This window comes from Vicugna pacos, unplaced genomic scaffold (assembly GCF_048564905.1).
Source record: "Vicugna pacos unplaced genomic scaffold, VicPac4 scaffold_19, whole genome shotgun sequence".
In the NCBI taxonomy this organism is placed as follows: Eukaryota; Metazoa; Chordata; class Mammalia; order Artiodactyla; family Camelidae; genus Vicugna; species Vicugna pacos.
Genome location: NW_027328740.1, coordinates 65,192,438 through 65,210,935, shown reverse-complemented (window position 1 = coordinate 65,210,935; position 18,498 = coordinate 65,192,438). Strand labels below are relative to the sequence as shown.

Genomic DNA, 18,498 nt, shown 5'->3' with positions numbered 1-18,498 from the left:
TTAAATGACAAATTACAAAGTGAGTATTTACAAACCGAATCTTCCTTTCTAAATTTCAGTTTTAAGCGTTTAAAAATATAATAGCAAAAAATTTTCACTTACAAAATTGACAAAAACATAAACAATAATCTGGAATAAGTTAAAAAATAATGCCCATGTTCTAAATGGAGAAACTTCAGGGCTGTACTGAGGGGTAAAGTAAGAGGTGAGAATGTAGAGACATCAACAAATTGCATGGAGGAAAGCAGTTTTGTAAAGATGTAAGTTCTCATCAGAATAATTCAAAACTTACTGAAAACTCCCATGACAACTCCAATCTGATTTTTTTTTAACTTGAACAAAATATTTTGGAATTCTTCAGGAATAATAAAATCATAATACTAGACAAGAAAATTTGGGATGGAAGAAAAGAATGAAAAAAAATTCAGACTGCCAATTATTAAATAAATTTTTACAATATGTAAGTTATGGTGCTGGAGTAAGAAAGGCAGATTGACAGAAGGGAACCATGAGCTCAAAAAGAGACTCTAGTGTACATAAGTATTTTGTAAAGGTGGGATTTCAAATCAAAGAGAAAAGTATGACTTCAGTAATTGTCCTGAGACAATCAGACAATCACCTAGAAAGAATAAATACTATTCCTCTCATAAGGACCACAAGATAATTTACAGACAGTGATGTAAATATAAAAAAGTACTAATAACAGCAAATACAACACTTTGTTCTTATTAACTCAACTTACCCTTACATTAACAAGTACTATTATCATCTCCATCTTAGAGATTAAAAAAAACCTACAGAGGAGATTTATTCCAGTATAAGAAATTATTTTTAAGAATAATTTCAAAGTTAAAACACATAAGGAATACATTTATTATCATAAGAATATTTTGAGACACTACCAAAATTAAAATCCTCCTAAACAAAATGAAAGGCAAGAAATGACAAGAAAAAGCTCTGTGATACATGTTGTTGAAGACAAGAAGTTAATGTTCATAACATACAAAGAGCTGTCACAAACCAACAAGAAGCTCCCCCACTTAAATGTGTGCAAAGGATAAAAGGAATCATTCATTTTAAAAAAGTCAAATGGCTAATGAGTGAAAAATGCTCAATACCTCACTGGTCATCAAATGCAAACTAAAACAATGAAAAAGCAGTTTTGCTCATCATATTGGCAAATATTTTTAAAAGATATTCTATCTAGTGTCCATCTGTGGGAGAAGAAACCATGAGCGACATTTTCAGAGGACGACATGTCAATGGATATGTAAACTCTGAAAAACGTACGTACACACTGACTCAACACCACTTCTACGAATCGTTTCCTCTAGGAAAAAACAAATTTAGTCCAAAAAGATGTACCCATCAGGGCATTTACACAGCACTGTTTACAATGGTGGGAAGAAAAACTGAAGTGAAATCATATCCAGCAATAGAGAATTGGTTACATAAGTAATTGTGCATCTTTTCATTCCCCTATGGAAGGAATTTCTAGAGTTACTTGAATGGAGTCTGTGATGAATGTAAATGTCACATCCAGGGACTAAATTTCCAGAAGCCTTAACTAAAGGAATACTCATAAAAGATCACAGGAATGTCTGTACAAGAAGGATGCCAGTCAAATATCCTTTCTGACAGTGGAAAATGGAGAAAACTTAACTGTCCACCATCAAGACAATGATGCGTTAAATCACGACGAGCTGCGAGCAATGAGGGAGCCGGCATTTCGCCGTGGTCCAGGGCCTTGTCCACAGCATTCTCTCACCAAAGGTGTGCGTGGGAAAGAGACCACACCCGCAAATCAGGAGACCCCTCCACTCTATCTGAAAGGACCGTGTGAGTCTGGAGTGGGAGGACGTCTATGATATACACCTGAGTGATTAAAGCGAGCTGCAGAAAAACATATAGTATGGTCTCATTTTTAAATAAAGCATATATACACACACGTATACATGGAATTCTCATATGTGTGTATATATGTATGTCATAGGCATAAAGGTCATGAAACATATATATCAAATTTTCAACAGTTTTTACTCTTCGGAAATAAGGGGAAGGGAGGTAGGGCCTTCCTCTACCACCACAGTTCTCTTTTCAGTATTTCAGTTAAGTATACTTGGAATTTAAAAGTTTATTTAAGTCCGAAGTAAAATGGACAATGCCTCCACAAGACAGAATGCTATACTGGTCATCAAAAATCATGCCAGAGGAGATAGAATATTGTAGAAAAACATATAAAAAGCCGAATGGAAAATGGAGGTGTCCACACAGTAAACAGTCACAGAGTGCTCTCTGGTTTTTTATGACAGAGGTGATCCACACTGATGAAAATATACGTTAACGTGTTAATTATTATCTTTGAATAGCGGGACAAGGATAGCCTTTTTTGCCCCCTTTTTCAGAGTTATTATTTTAAATGCACATTCTTTTACATCTGAAAAAAGCATTTTTAGGTGTGTAGTACTATGCATTGGAGAATAATACAAGAATACTTAGAGAAACAAGTAACTAGGAGACAAAGCAGCAGCATCACACAATGTAGGACGGGCGATCCTGATTAACACCACGCAGTTACATAAGGACCCACAAAGTGAGAGCACCTGCTGTAACAGGGCGTGGCCCCCTTCTATTTGTCAGCAGTGTCTTCAGGGCTGAGGCAGTTCTGAGCACGGCCAGTGTCAGTGCTGGTGTCTTGATTGATGCTACTGGGGGTGAGGGCACCTGCAAGCCGAGAGGAAGAACAGAAATCATCCTCTGCCTTTTCTGTCTTGTTTCTTTGTTACTTTAAAAGAGAGCCATATATAAGATAAACCGTGTATCTCCCCAAATGAAATTTCAGTAATGAAACCGTTTTTAAAGACTTCACAGCTTATATTCTGCCTATAACTGTCTTTTCAACAAAGATCATATTTATTAAATGTTAATTAACTCAGTTAATTAACTCCCTGTTGAAACATTCTAGTAAAGAACATGAAATGCAGTATGTAAAAGAACCACACCTGCAGTGACTAGCTCAGCTGTCTTGACGGCAGTGCAGTCAGCCCCCACCATCCCGTGGCCCTGAGCTCCTGATGCTGGTAAGAGATTACGCTGCCGCCTCAGATGGAGAGAAACGGTGAAAGCATTTCTTGAACCCTACAGCACTGACAAAACATAACTGACAAATCCCAGGCCCCTTTGAGGCTCTCATTTTCTGTTTCTGGCCAACCCCCATCAATGAGCAGAACCACCCAATCCCCGAGCCATGGGACTCACGTGGGAAGCAGTTTTGGAGAAATTTCCAGGTATAGAATGTAACCAACTATACATAGAACTCTGAAAAAAGAAAAGATGCCATACTCTGATTTTGGAAGACACTCAAAATATTCTCCTAAGCCTTAGTAGCTGGAAAGGCTGGGCTTCTCCTAAGTCACTTATTTATTTCACAGCCAGTAAGCATCTCCCTCAAATCCTGCTTCCCTGTGTCTGCTGGGAGCTTGAAGCACACTGCTGCTGTCGATCTTATAAGTCACATGGCAGAGGCATGTGTCTCACGCCTGCAACCCTCACACAGGCTCGCCTCCTAGCCTCACTGTCTGAACTGGGCCCCATTTTCTCACCTGTTTATTTGGTATCTGTTCTTCTGTAAGCTACCTGAAATGCGTTTTGGAACATGTCAGAAGAAGCAGTGGGTTGAGAAATGGACAGATTGAGAAGTGAGAGATGGGCAGACAGAGAGAGAGACTCCAAGAAAAGGGGAACAAATAAAATTTCCTATGCAAAACCCTCTTCTAATCAGGGAAGGAAACCACCACGGAAAAGTGTGAAGAGGCAGGTAGCTTAGGACTGTTTCCTGGATTCCATGAAAAGTAACACCAAGAGATGAGAGGGTAGAACTTTAAATAGTAAAAGAAAAAAAGCACTCATGCTTGAAAAATATATCTACAATATGTACTTTCTAAAGAATAGACTGAAATCAGCAGGACCCAATAACACTATACTTGGGTATTTACAGAAGTGAGAATCCCATCTCCAAACCACAAGGCATCCCTTCAGAGCACTGACAGTCTACATGGGGCGGTCATAAAGCCATCACCGCAAAAGCTATGCTACCCTGCACTTACGAGGAATGAGCAGCTGTGCTCAGGCTGCCCACGCGCGTCATTTACACCCCACAGCACCTCTACGGGGGGGACGCCTAGCGAGCCCCGTCTCTGCAGGACAGAAAACCAGTTCTGGAGAGGCTAAGCCGACTTACCAGTTCTCCATCTCACAGGACTGGTCTCTCCAGAGCAGGACACGAACTCGGACCCACGATTGTAACCATGGTACTACAGTGCTTTGTGTGCTGTTTGTGTGTATAATACATTTGTTTCTATCATGAAAGGTTATTTAATAAATGATCGGTTGTCTTGTCTATCTCATTAGCTCACAATCAATCTTTTTATACTGTTGAATTGTACTCTTTTCCCCTGAAGAAAGGAACGGAAACAGCGGGGGTCAGAAAGAGGTGGGGCTCCATTCTTTATCTGGGATCTCATCTCATTGAAGTCCCCAAACAGGGAAAAGGAGCAAATGTTCTCTTTATCTTTTAAAGAGAGGGCTCCAGTGATGGTGACTTATTCAATTACAAAATCAAGGCTGGGGAAAGGGCACATGCAGCAACTAGAGCAGTATCAGCTGTAGGAAGGTCAAAAGTGCTCATGGGAGGGCTCAGGGGGCAGCCTCATTTAATTTCAATCAATAAAACAATAACAAACTCTAAAACTACTGGCCTACAATGGATTAGCTCTTTCTTGACATCTAGCAAGTTTCCACAGCCCACATGTAACATTATCGGGAACCAGTGAAAGGAAGAGTCCACAGACAAGGAAAATCAATGCCACAGGCAGGCTGAAACCCAGGCTGGAGTTTAGGAAGAGAAAGGGCATAGTTAAGAACTGGGGAAAGGCTGGGGAAAAAAATCATCACAAGGACTCTCAAGCATCATCCAACAATCATATAATCATTCATTCAAGAGAGAGCTACTGAGGTCGTATTCTGTGCAAGATTGTACAGCGGGTGAAGCAAGAGTGCAGCGTCCATGGTGGCAGCAAGTTGCGGGGCTCAAGTACACTTCTGATCCCAGTACCTTGCACACTTGTCCTCAATATAAAGGCAAAGATAATTAAAGTAAAATAATACTCTGTAAACTCAAAGCATTGTTGAAAAAAAAAGTTAAAGAAGACCTAAATACCAGGACAGACACTCCACACACATTCCCCTATCAAAAGAAAGTGCTCTTGGAATGGCAGTGCTCCCCAGAGCGATCTGTATATTCAACGTGGTCTCGATCACAATCCCAGCGGGCTCCTCTGCAGAAACTGACTATCTGCTGCTACAATTCATATGGGAATTCGAGGATCTCAGTAACCAATACGTACTTGAAAAAGAAAAATTTGAGAGGACTTATAATTCTCAATTTCAAACCTTACAACTGTATCTCCAGGTGAGATTAGAGGCCATTGTGAAGTTATTACTGTGTTAATCCTTATTTACTAAATTCTCTACAATGAATATTACTGTTACAATAAGAAAAATAAAAAGTAAGTTATCCTTTAAAACATGCACACCGATTCATTCATTGGGAAAAAATTATTCTATCAATTAAGAGATAAATATCTATTGAAAAAGGACAACTTAAAAACAAGAGTGCATTTGCATTTTTCATAAATTGAAAACTGAAAAGCACAAAGACGTCAAGTTTCTAGGGAGACCAATGCAACATATTAATAGTTATTTTCAGAAATTCTAATTTAACAATGAAAACTCTGGAAAGGGAAAATCGTGACTGAGAGCCAACTGCAAACACATGGAGAGCAAAGGCCTAGAAATCACAGTTCCTTTAACTCTGCTCCTAACACAATAGGAGAGGAAATTCCTCACTGAGGGGACAGTGGAATCCCATGCATAAGACAGGATACACAGTACAAACTGCACTAGAATTGGGGGTGAATTTTTTAGAAGAATTCTAAAGTTACAAAATTGCTGAAAAACTATTAAAACACTGACAGAAAGATTAAAACACACAGTCATATATATTATATAGAAACATATGTAGTCTGCTCCCATGTTGCATTTAAATACAAATATATTTGTTCATTTATGGGCACTTATGACTTTATCCCTGGTAGAATATTTCAACTAAAACAAATAATCAATATAACACTCCTTTGTCAAATCTACTTGATAAGTTACTCTGCTATGTAAACATAATGTGTCTAAGATAGATCTAAAATTAGTGAAAAAGAGCTTTGTATGGCTTCTTGAACTATTCTCAAAATTCAAAGCTTAATTTTAAAACAGATCTGAACAGTAATTCTATATTACCTTTTCCGTCGTGAAATGAACAACACAGTCTGTTGTCAAAATTCTGTCCTTACAATGATTCACGAGCACCGTATCCTCACAAAACTGCTGGACAGCAAGGCACTATCCAGACACTGTGACCCAACAAATGAAACACAATGAAGACAGTGACCCTATTCTGGAGGGTTTATAGTCTGTGTCAACACCAGGGTTTTATCTGATTGGTTTGATTTGTTGGCAAAATAAAATCAATCAAGTACTTTCTTCTTTGAGCATTCTATAAGTCATGACTCTGCTGTTAGTGTCATGAGCAGGAAAGACTTAAGCATGACTTGATTAGATCAACTAGCAACAATCATCACTGGAGAGTGAGTAATAAAGAAGTTAACTGATAGCAATGCTTCTCCCTACATGAGACCTAAAATAAATCGACACTGATATCCGAAAAGAAAATGAGAATTTGAGGTCCCCAATAAGAAAAAAATCTAACAAGAAATCAAAAAAGTAAAGATTTTTTCATTAACGTTTCCTGGAAAGATTGGAGCATGGTGGTGTTGAGCTCAGATGCTAGGGAAAAACATGAGGGTCTGAATTCCCACAGCACTGGGTAGCTTTGACACTAATATGTCAGTCAAATTCTCTGCACCTCAGTCTCCGATGCATAGACTGGGGACAACAACCGCACCCATCTCCTAGAACGGTCCTAAGAATTAAGTTATTTTATATATACAAGTTTTAATAAAATACATCAGATATTAAATATTACCCCAAAAGCACAAGGAAAAATGAAAACAGAGATAAATTGGAGTTCATTAAACTTTAAAACTTTGCTTCAAAAAACACCATCCAGAAAGTGAAAAAACAACACTCAGGAGAAAATTTTTTCAAATCATTTATCTGATAAGGAATTTGTGTATCAAAAAAAAAAATTCCACAGCTCAACAATAAAAAGGCAACTCAATTAAAAAATGAAAAAAGAATCTGAAAAGATATTTTTCAAGGAAAATATACAAATGGCCAATAAGCACAATGAAACGGTGTTCAATAACATTAGCTCTAAAGGAAATCAAGTCAAAACAACTAGGAGAAACCACTTCACATTCACTACAATAGGTTAAAATCAAAAAAAGATTAACAAGCACTAATGAGGACACAGAGGAAGCGGAGCCCGCAGCCATTGCTGGTGAGGATGTAACACAGCGTGACCACTTTGGAAAACATCCTGGCACGTCCTCAGAGAGTTGAACATTTGGCTTCTGAATGATCCAGCAATTCTGCTTCCTGGGCACACAAGTAAGAGAACTGAAAACAAATGTTAACATAAAAACTCCTACAGGAATATTCACCATTACTTTTCGCCATTAATTTTCAGAGCCAAAAAACAGAAACAACCCAAATGTCTATCACGTGATGAATGGGTAAATAAAGGGGCCCAGCCATACAGTGAAATATTATTCAGCAATAGCAAAGCATAGAGTACTGACCCAGGCCACAACGTGGACAAACATTGAAAACGTTACTCAGTGTGAAAGAAGTCAGTCAAAATAGACGGTTCCACTTACATGAAGTGACTCGATTTGCATGAAATGTTCAGCACAGGCAAATCCACAGAGACAGAAGAGTGGCTCCCTGGGGCTTGGGGAGGATGGGGAAGTTGATAATGTCTGCTTATGCGTACTGGGTTTCCTGTTGGGGGGAAGAAAATATTCTAAGATTGACTGGGATGCACATTTCTGGGCATAGAGTAAAATCCGCTGTACATTTTAATGGGTGATTTGTATTAAAACTGTTAAGAACAAAAGCACCTCGGATTAGTACCTTCCATAGTAAATGCAAATTGCTAACATTTATTACAGGAAGAAGAAACTGCCCTCAGCATGAAAGCAGGAGATCAGCAAATATTAGTTAACCGAAATTGGACAAGAGCATTTCACTTGAAACTGTTGCTGAGTGTACAAGAAATATTCAGACATGACAAGGAAAATCAGTTTGACATCACGAAGAAGCATTCTGCTTCAAATGCAAATCAAGGATTCGGCAAGCCCAGCTGCTACAAATGACCAGAGAAGAAACCTGGTTCTTAAAACAAGCACCAGAGCCAACAAGGAAATGGTGGTGAGGAAAGCAGGCGGCCTAAAATCTGGAACAGTGTGCTACAAATAATTTCTCCACTGAAAATTCAAAAATAAAATGAAAGTGATGTAATGCTGTGTTGAACTCACGTGAATGGGCTTCCTGCAGTGCTTGACAGTTCTGTAACCCCGAATGACTCAGGAGAATCAGCATGGCTCCTGGGAGTCCCCAAGTAACTGCCCATCAGCACGCTGACCACCATCACATCTGCCAGGTTTGAATTGCAGAGAAGAGACCAAGTTCTGAAAGGCACAGGAAATATTGACAAGGGAAGAAAACGCTGAGGCCAGTCCTGGGACAGAGGCCCTCTGAGCAGAGGCCAGAAGGCTGCAGGTGAACTGGAGTGGCCCTGGGGCAGGAAGGGACCACAGGGGAGCATATCTCAATTATCTCCTCTCTCTCCCTCGGGTAGGAGGGATAAAGCCTGCATCCTTCTCACCTGGAACTGTGGGTTCTGGCTGGCGGAAGTCTTACCGACACGGAATGAATTTCTCAAGACTGCGGAAAAAGGAAAGAAAGCGAGAGGGATTAGGGAGCCAAATCCACGAGTCTCTCAAATGCTCCCATATTTATTGTGTATAATCAAAGTAAAAAGTCAATAACAGTTGTGAGATAGTAGGCAGGAACTTGGGGAAAGAAGGGATGAGACAGAGATTGTAGACTCCACCATGAGTACTAAGGCTTAGTTTACCTTTAGGGAAGTCATGGGCTGAGGGGAACAAGATACATTTTTTAGACATGTTCATTACAAAGCAGACCACCAGACCAGCCTGGTCCCTGTTTTGGGGATAATAGACTATCTAACACCACGCAGGCCTGGCGTTTATAGCTGAGGGCCTGGGTCATTGCTCTGCAATAAGCAGTGTGCTATCTATAACCTCAAATATGCAAGCAAGGCATTGTCTCTGCTTTTTATGGCAAGGAGACAGGAGTGAGGATGCACAGGTGTTTGCTTTAAAGCAGTTAATAAGCACATTTTTTTTCTTAAAGTTGACAGGCGGCTGCGATGTGTTACAACTTGTTAACTCAATCATGGGCTCCCACATGGAACCATTATGGAGGACATCCTAGGATGAAAAATCCTGGCTCTGGATCTTTTCCTGCCAGCTTCGGCCACTCCAGCAGGGTCTAGACACATCCCTGAATAACGATCCCACAGAACCACCTAAACTCTTAACTCCTGGTGCTTGAAACTTAATTTTAGCTCTACACAACTTAATGTAGAAAAGTTTCAGAAATAAAAGATATTATATTCTTTTTATATATCTCATCACTGATTTTTCTGATTGCTCTAAGCTGCTTCTACATGGTAAAGCACCTAATTCTGCAGGTGAATTCAGTACTTTCCTTTGGGCATAACTAGACAGTCTGGGCTGTCTGACTTCTATTAGTCAAATACCAATACACTTAATTGATTTCTTTGTTCATCAATTTCAGCCTGGAGGTGAGGGTCTATCACTATTTTCCTCAGCCCACCCTCTACTCTTTTCTCATCAGCATCTCAGGCCTCCTGAAAACAAAACAAAGCATTTGTTTCCCTTCATCTACACTTTCCACAAAGGCAACAGGAATCATCATGCCTAGAGAATGAATTCAACACAAATGTTAAAACAAAAATCTATAAACCTGAAACAACTCCATCTCCGACTCATGATACACAATGACATGAGAGTAAGTGTGTCAGGTACAAAGCATGCGTGAGCCTGACCACCTCATTTCTATTCTTCAAAGGAAGGAAGGTTTTCGTATTTTTTATTATCATTCTTTGTCATTGTTTCTGATTAAGCCAAAAAAATTTTTATGAAATAAATAAGCACTGCAATAACAGATTTTCGCTGTATCAATTACAGAAGGAATTCAGAGGGGATAGGAAAACCCACCTCTGTAAAAAATGCAAAATTCCTTCCCCTGTTAAGAACACGAATACAAAATGCAACAGAGAATTCAAATTCTTGTGGAGAGGACAAAAGCCACAGAATCAAAGCAAAGTCATTATTATGACTCAATCCAAAATTCACTGGACAAACATGCTCAATGCATTCAAATAATTTTTAAGGCACACTGCAAACCATTCCCTTAATTATCTACAGGCTAGAGGAAGAATTTCCCTCTATAACAGACAACATAAATCAATAGGTTGCCCCACCAAACAAGGAACAAACATCAGGTTTTTTGCAGTTCTGATAAATCAGCAAGTTTTAAAGATCAAAATCCAGAAATTTTAAACATTCATTCACACCAGAATGAATCAAGCACTTAAAAAAAATAAATAACCCAAAGAAACTAAACACATTGATCACGTACCTGGATCAATGAGAAATTCTTGTACAGCTGGGAAAAAAAGAACAGTCTATAGACTTATACTTGAAAAATAAAACTACTTTTAAAGATAACTGCTAAAACACATTTCATCATTCATGTTGCCTTGAAAAATCTGAGGCACTTGTCTCTGATCAGAAAAGCAATTCTGAGTATTAGTATGTTACAATTCAGTGCCAGTTTGCTTTAGAAGAAAAAAGAAAAGCTACTGTTTCTCATCTTGCACAAAGTTTAAAGAACCTCCCTGCCTCTATCTCCTCCCATTTTCTAAGCTCATGCTCCCCAACCCTTCTGAAACAATTATGAGAACCTCTTATTCCCACCAATATGCCAAATCACAAAAGAGTATCAATTTATTTGTGTAAATATATACCTACACCTTGAACTGGAGGAGAAAGATTTCAGAAGGCTATATGGAACTTATTGCTATATTCCTGAAATCACACACATACACGTTCACAGAGACACAGACATATACAAACTGAATTACTGGGCACTTCACAAGCTAAGGACTTACAACTTCTAGAAGATAACTTTGTAGTTAGTTTAAAATACAAAACGGTCAGCTTTTGAAAGCCTTGAACATTGCAAAATCATCCAAATATCAATGAGATCCAATAAGCCTTCTCTGTAGAATGTAATTCCCCATGATGGCAAAGCAGACCCTAAGAAGTAGTGGATCCAAGACTCGTGTTTTTCACTAGCTATGATCGTTTTAAAACACGTAAACAGATTTAGAAAGGTATGTCCCTATGACATTTATTCTTATTGAGATGGCATATGTATTCAATTGTCTATGCAGAAAATAGGACCCATGATGGTGTTTAAGAAATATTTTGTGTATTGAAATATTTATTTTTAAGTGCAGACAAGGAGGGTGGGTATTACTCCATTGTAGAGCACCTTTTGTGCACGCACATGTTCCTGGCTTCAATCCCCTGTACCTTCATGAAAATAAATAAATACAAGTGCTTACTTAAAAATAAGAATAAATTTATATAAAAAAATAAATGCAGACTAAAAACCACTGCAATCTAGGAGCCACAATTATAATAAAAAACAAGTGTTTCTATCAAATATTGACTATACGCCAATCACAGAGACAACCAAAAGTCACACCTGACAACCATCACGTGTGATTCTCAGCAATCCTACTAAGTAGACACGGATGAGAAACCCGGCTCTGCGGATGAGGAGACGGAGCTCGGAGGAGCCGGGGACACTGACCATCCTGCTCCCCGTGACACCGCGTCAGCCCAGGGCAAGCGCTGACAGAGCTGCACTGAGGGGACACCCAGCTGCATGGAACCATGGGGGATTGGGGAGTCCTAGAAAATACTCAAAAGTGTTCAATGAAAAACCAGCTCAAATATGTTACTCTGTGCCCCATCCTCTAAACACAGAACATGTCTGGGACCTTTTTGATGCCTCCGTGTCCTTTCTGCCATCATCAGTTACGTGCCCTCTCAGCGCGACCAGTCATGAACTGGACCCCATACGAAGTGCACTCAGATGGAAGAGCTTTAAAAGCTGTTTTATGAAGTTTGTAAGACTCTGTCTATTCCTCACACAGGCGGTCATCCAGCACTACTCACCGGTGCGGATGTACCACCTGAAATCACACCTTTCTGCTTTTTAAAATCCCTTCATGTAATACAGACTTTTAAACAGCAAAGAAGCAGCTCAACCACAGACAGTGGACATCTTTTCACCAAACGGACTCAAACAGCCCATCGGACTACCTGGAAGCCCTTTTCTTCTATTAAACCCACTTCCAGGTACTTCATCTGATTGGTGGACTCGGCCTCTGAATGGCCTACTCAGAGAGATCCCATCCTCACATCCGGGGGTGGGAGAGGACCCTGCTGCTGGGAGAAATCAGTGAGGAAGGTGGACATCCTCCAGCCATTTCTGCACGGGTAGAAATGCCACATGCTCAGAAATTATACCGTCAGCACCCCTCGGCTCCCATGGACTGGTTTCACATTAAGCAAACTTATGACACACTGATGCAAGAAAACCAGAAATTTAATTTATTAATGTAACAGGAGATGTGAAACTACAAACCAGATTGAAATATCAGAGTTCAACCATGAGTACAGATTCTCCTCCACGGCCCAATCTCGGGCAGGCAGTCACATGGCAAGCGTGGACAGAAGCAGAGCAGGAAGGGTTTCTAGATTAACTCAATGGACTAAATTTCTGTTATAAGAACAGATCTACTGCCTGGAAAACAATTAATGCCAATCACGGGGCACACTCCATGGACAGTGGCTGAAACACGACTGTGAGTACCTGTATAACTCCACTTTCCCTGTCCTTTCTGGTCTAACTGATGCAGAGGTACAGAGATCCAGGGATGCAGATACCTGTAAACACCCAAAGCCCATCCCTGGGAGCCTGGAAACCAGATAGCCAGGATTTAAATCCCAGCTCTGCCACTTACTAGCTCTGTTACCTTGGCCAAATTACTTACCCTCTGTGTGCCTCAATTTCCACACTGTAAACCTGGGATAACAATCAAATCTTTCTTACTCACTTGTTGTGAAAATTGGAGGATTCATTTCTGTAAAACTCTCAGAAAAGAATGTAGCACATTTTTGGTGCCCAACAAATTTCAATTTAATAAGAAAGTGATTTACAAGTCTCCCATCTAATCATCTTCTGTGTTTCATGACTATTCTGAGTCCCAAAGGAAATCCTTATTTCCCCTCTTATAAACTCTTGAGGAGCACCCTTCTGTTTCAAGCCACCACCTGTTTAATCTGAGGGGGGATTCCCTCCTCCACACTCCTCTGGTCCATGGGAGACTGCTTCTCCCTTCACACCCCTGACCACTGGCCCACGGCTAGCCCTCCTCACACTAACAGATTGAGGTGTGAGTCCGGGGAGACAAGCAGGGCATATGAAAGCTTTCCTTCCCCTCCAGTGTTGGCCACCCTTAGGAAGCAGCCGGGATGCTCAGTTCCATGGCAAGACAGTCCTGTGCATTATGGGTCAGAATCTCTCAAGGGAATGCTCGCTGTGGACCAGAGTTACCTGGGACTGCGTAAGTCTCTAATTCTGGGACATAGTGTCATGACACTCACTCTCCCACAGCCCTGAATTTCATGGAGAACGTGGCTTCATCAGTAATAAAGGAGACATTTATCGCCTGCCTGTTCTTCTTTGTCATCTCTCAGTTGGCTGCTGGACACAACATGTGTATAAGTATTGGGTCCCCTTAAGCCCCAACATATATGAAGTAACAAAAATTCTGTGGCTTAACATTGGTTCAGGGCGACTGTGTAAATGTCCTGACTCTGCTGATGCTAAATTATGTGTATAGGAACTATGGAACCTCCTCAAATATCTTTCATCATAAAACCAGCTTTTCTTATTTTCCTGTTTCTCAGTAATTGCCAAAGACTATCAAATGATGGCTTCACACCAAACAGCAGTTAAGATTATGAGCCCTCTTGTCATACACACTGTGCTAAACACTTTACATAATTTCTAATTCTCACAATTCTACAAAGCAGAAATGAGTGTCCCCATCTCACAGACGAGGGAAAAACTCAGAAAGAACTGACTCAGGATCACGTAGCTCAGTGGCAGCGCGTGCACGCAAACCCAAGTCAAAACACCACACCCCTTTGTATATGTACCAAATCTCCTACCACCCATTGACACACAGCGGTGGGGATAATACTTAGGGAACTCAGTACACTTTTCAGCTTTAAGGTGCTCCAGAGGCCGCTTCTAGCTCTTTTATAAAATCCCGGCTCACTGGTTTCTAACACTGCAAGAAAAGTCCGATGTTGCAACTGTTTGCACAGGAAGTCTGAAATGTTCACAGCGAGATGATAGAATAAAACTAAGACATAAGCAGAATAATAGTTCCAGGTAGTCAGACATAATGGACATTGTGCTACCCTGAAGCACTAAGCAAAGGAATCAAAAAAAAAAAAAACGTTGTTTAAGACTTCCTTTACAAACAGGAAAGTTAAGACTGTAAGAAGGTGTAACAGCGCCACCTATGGCTTAAAAGGCCTTCCTGGTTGCCTGGAAAGGTGCAACACAAAAATTGCCTGTGGATCAGAAACAAGAATCAGATAACTAAAAGCTTATGTAGCACATACTGCTCTCCTAGTCCTCATGTCTTGCACTGTAGCAAAAACCAACAGACCTGTACTAGGCCTATATTCATAAAAGTCATGTCTGTATTTTTCCAACAGGAGGTAATCTAAGTATCTTGCAAAATACTTCTCAAAGAGCCAGGAAATCATAGAAGTGTATTGAAATACAAAAACATTTATTTACATATTAAAACAGCATGAGCTTTTTTCTATTAAAAAAGCTGACATGTCAAATCAATGTTTTGATATTTTAAAACCTATTAAGAGTGCAGAAAAATAAATCAAAATTTTCTTTAATCACAAAAGAGAGAAGCTTATTCCCTGAAAATGATCAATGTGGATTTTTCTAAACTTAATGCTTCTGGTCAGAGTCCTACGAATTTAAATGTCTGAGTGTATAGTTACACGGCAGCATGAACACTGAGTTGTAACAATACACATTCTGTGTAAATAATCTTCAAGGTCGTCTGCTTAAGTCAATTTAACTAGTCCCTGTCTCAATAGAATGATACAGATTTCATTAAAACTTCATACTGCACGCACACACACACACAAAACCCTGAATCCTTGTTACTTTAAGCCATATTCATATATATCCATATTGAATATGCATCAGAAACAAGCCACCCTCTTTAGTATTCACAGTTGATCCTTCTAAACTATCTGTCATTGTGACAGCACATTTTTACTAAGCAGCTCTTGGATGCTTTGTATACAAGGCGTCTACCTCTCACAGTCAGACATGGTAAACGGCATCACTCAAATTTCACAAATGAGGAAATATACTTAAGCCATGGAAACAACGTACATATTTATCATCAGGAAAGAAAAGAGTAAAGATTTTACTTTCAATATGCACTGACAAACTTTTCCTCCATACTAAGACTACATACATAAAACAAATTCAGTCATTGTAAATTATTCTGTCAATAAGCACCACTAGAGAAAAACAAGCAACATCATTAGCAATGATTGGACTTTCAAAGCCCACTCCTATTTTGCACTATAATCATTTTTAATGTTTTGTTTTTAGTGCTTACATAGCACTAATATAAAGAAAACATAAACTATTTAAGTCATTACCTGAGAATGCAACATTTGTGAAAATGTACAATTTTAATTTATGCCGCTCTGTCTCACATTCTCACTGGTGTCTCTCCTTTGAAGGCCTCATCAGGCTGAGATCGCCAAAATCGGTCATTTATGGACTCACAGGAGTTCGGGAAACCACTCAACGGGAGGCTGATCAGAGGAGAAATTGAGAATGCATCCTGTGCAGCCTGGGTTCCAGCACCGAGCTAGGCACCGCCAGCTGCGTTTGATTTGGGACAAGCTGCCCACCTCTCAATCCCTCAGCTGCAAAAAGGAGACATTGATACCTACCGTCAAACACCTGCTTTGAAGTAAAACATGAGAAAAACAGTTTAGCCTTTGGTAGGTGTCCACTCACAGCAAGCTTGGTCATTATGATGATGAGGATTACTTTTAATAAGTTAAGCTAGACCAAAAATTAGAAATCACCATAAAGGAGAAACATTTTAACTCAATAAGCATTTCCTTTTGAATGGATTGATAAAAGTTCTAATGATTTTTTTAATAAACCAAATTTTGTCCATTAATTTTAGATTTACCGGTTTATGGACAAGTCTCCAAAAAAAGAATTAGAGGCCTCTAACCTCTGAATACTAAGAAAGTAAAGTTTAAAACAATTATGGGGGAGAGTATACCTCAGTTGAGAGAGTATGTGCTCAGCACGCATGAGGCCCTCAGTTCAGTCCCCAGTAACTCCATTTAAAAACTTTTATTTAAAAAAAAGGAGAATTAAAGGAAAAAGATGGAGGACTACAGAATTTTTTTAGAGAATCCACTCAGATTTAAGATGGGGAAAAAATATCCATTTCTCACAGGAAATCTTGAGAACTATGTAAACCGGATCTGAGTTGTCTAGTCTTTAACATTATTCATGAATTCATATTACCAAGTCTTAAAACTACCTGATAACCCACAGTGGTGATAGTGATCATAAAACCTGCCAATGCGGATCGAACTCCGGCTAGGACTGCTCTGTTCTGACATCTCTGCCCCTGAGGCCTCACCAGGCTGAGAGCACTAAATTTTGTCATTCATGAGCATCTCGTGTAAGTCTTCCACTTGTGCTTCTCAGTCTCCTCTCACCAGCCCCTCTGAGGGAAGCACTGTTATCATCTTCCCCACACGCAGATAAGGTCACTGAGGTACAGAAACTAAACCTGCTCCAGGTCACATCGGCATTAAAGGACGTCTGTATTTCTGCTGTTTTGCGATTGACAAAGGAATCTGAGATATCAATACAAGATAGACTGTTAAATAATCAAGTCTGTCAGCTCTTCACCTCAAAGAGCAGATACTATAAATTCCTGATGTAGGATGAGGCTGCCGCCACAAAATGACTCAGCTAGAAATTAATATCCAAGATGAAGCAGCGGATACAGATAAATATTCATGACTGTCAACTCCTCTCACGGGTCTTGGCCCTTCACTGCCTGAATGGGGGTGAAATCCCCACCCGTGTCTGGGAGGGTAGCGCGGCTCTTCCAAGTCTCACCCAGGCTTCACAGGCTGTTTCCCCCTACAGACTGTCCTAAATGATTAAAAAGCTCACAAGATTTTTACACCAGCCAAAACTGAAAGACATTTCTGCATATGGAGCACTTTCTCAGGCTTAAACCATTTTTGCCTACACTCAGCAAGGGGGAAAAAAGAAACATGACTCTGCAAAGTCTCTTAGCCTTACCACTCACAGGAGTTGAATGGTCTCAGCACAAGATGACCCTTCACATTACAGGATGAGAACAAAATAAAGCCGCCCCAACAACAAGCACTCCCAGAGACAGCGCTCAGCAGTCTTCTGCACACTCACGGTTGTGCAGCCCTCACCACCATCTATTTCCAGAACACTTCATCACCCCAATAGAACACCCCTGTCACTAGCAGTCACTCCACAACCCCCCTCCACCCAGCTCCTTGCAACCATCATCTGCTCTCTGCCACTGCATGAGCCAATTCTGGGCATTTCTAAGATCACTGAAATCAACAATATGTGGCTGTTTGTGTCTGGTTCCTTTCAGTTAACGTGCTGTTATCAAGGCTTTCCCATGTTGAAGTGGTATCAGCATGTCTCTTTTTTTTTGAAAATGTTAAACTTTATTAGAAGGTGGTAAATACTATCAAAAATAGTAGAGTGGGGTATAAGGGATGGGGTTTCAAAGGGAAAAGGCCGGGTTGAGCAGTCAGGGTGGACTACCCAGAGCAGATGGCTTTTTTCATATTCCCCTTTATTTATTTTTTCTTTTTTATTCACTCTTATGTCTGAATAATATTCCACTAAATGGAGATACTACATTTTGTTCTTTCATTCAGCAGCTATATATGGACGAGGTCCAGAAGAATGAGTGTAAGTGGTGGCTAGCAGGGATGGCATTTAAGCAAAGGGCAAGATGTGCTTTCAAAAAAAAAAGTGAACAATCAGAGGCACAAGGAAATTCAGCGCGTTTCTGAGAAAGTGCATGGTTGCTTCAGTAGGACTGCCATGCAGGGCTGTGGGGGATAGTGACAGGAG

General features: G+C 40.0%; 2 protein-coding genes across 2 annotated transcripts in view; both read right to left on the bottom strand.

Annotated features, from left to right (window-relative positions):
* The window catches only part of LOC140693124 (uncharacterized), an 843,637-nt gene that overhangs the window by 136,780 nt on the left and 688,359 nt on the right, over nucleotides 1-18,498 (bottom strand).
* LOC140693126 (uncharacterized) overlaps nucleotides 1,619-18,498 on the bottom strand; it is a 33,531-nt gene continuing 16,651 nt past the window's right edge. Inside the window, exons 4-10 of one of the 2 annotated variants that reach the window (XM_072957191.1) lie at nucleotides 10,768-10,794; nucleotides 8,903-8,961; nucleotides 8,553-8,670; nucleotides 7,893-8,016; nucleotides 3,259-3,318; nucleotides 3,003-3,160; nucleotides 2,604-2,724 (exon numbers count right to left, since the gene is read on the bottom strand). In XM_072957191.1, coding sequence (XP_072813292.1) covers nucleotides 8,665-8,670; nucleotides 8,903-8,961; nucleotides 10,768-10,794 — 92 coding nt within the window. In that variant the 3' untranslated portion in view covers nucleotides 2,604-2,724; nucleotides 3,003-3,160; nucleotides 3,259-3,318; nucleotides 7,893-8,016; nucleotides 8,553-8,664. Of the gene's footprint in view, nucleotides 1,894-2,603; nucleotides 2,725-3,002; nucleotides 3,319-7,892; nucleotides 8,017-8,552; nucleotides 8,671-8,902; nucleotides 8,962-10,767; nucleotides 10,795-18,498 lie in introns of those variants that run through there. The other variant, XR_012068824.1, reaches the window with a different exon arrangement.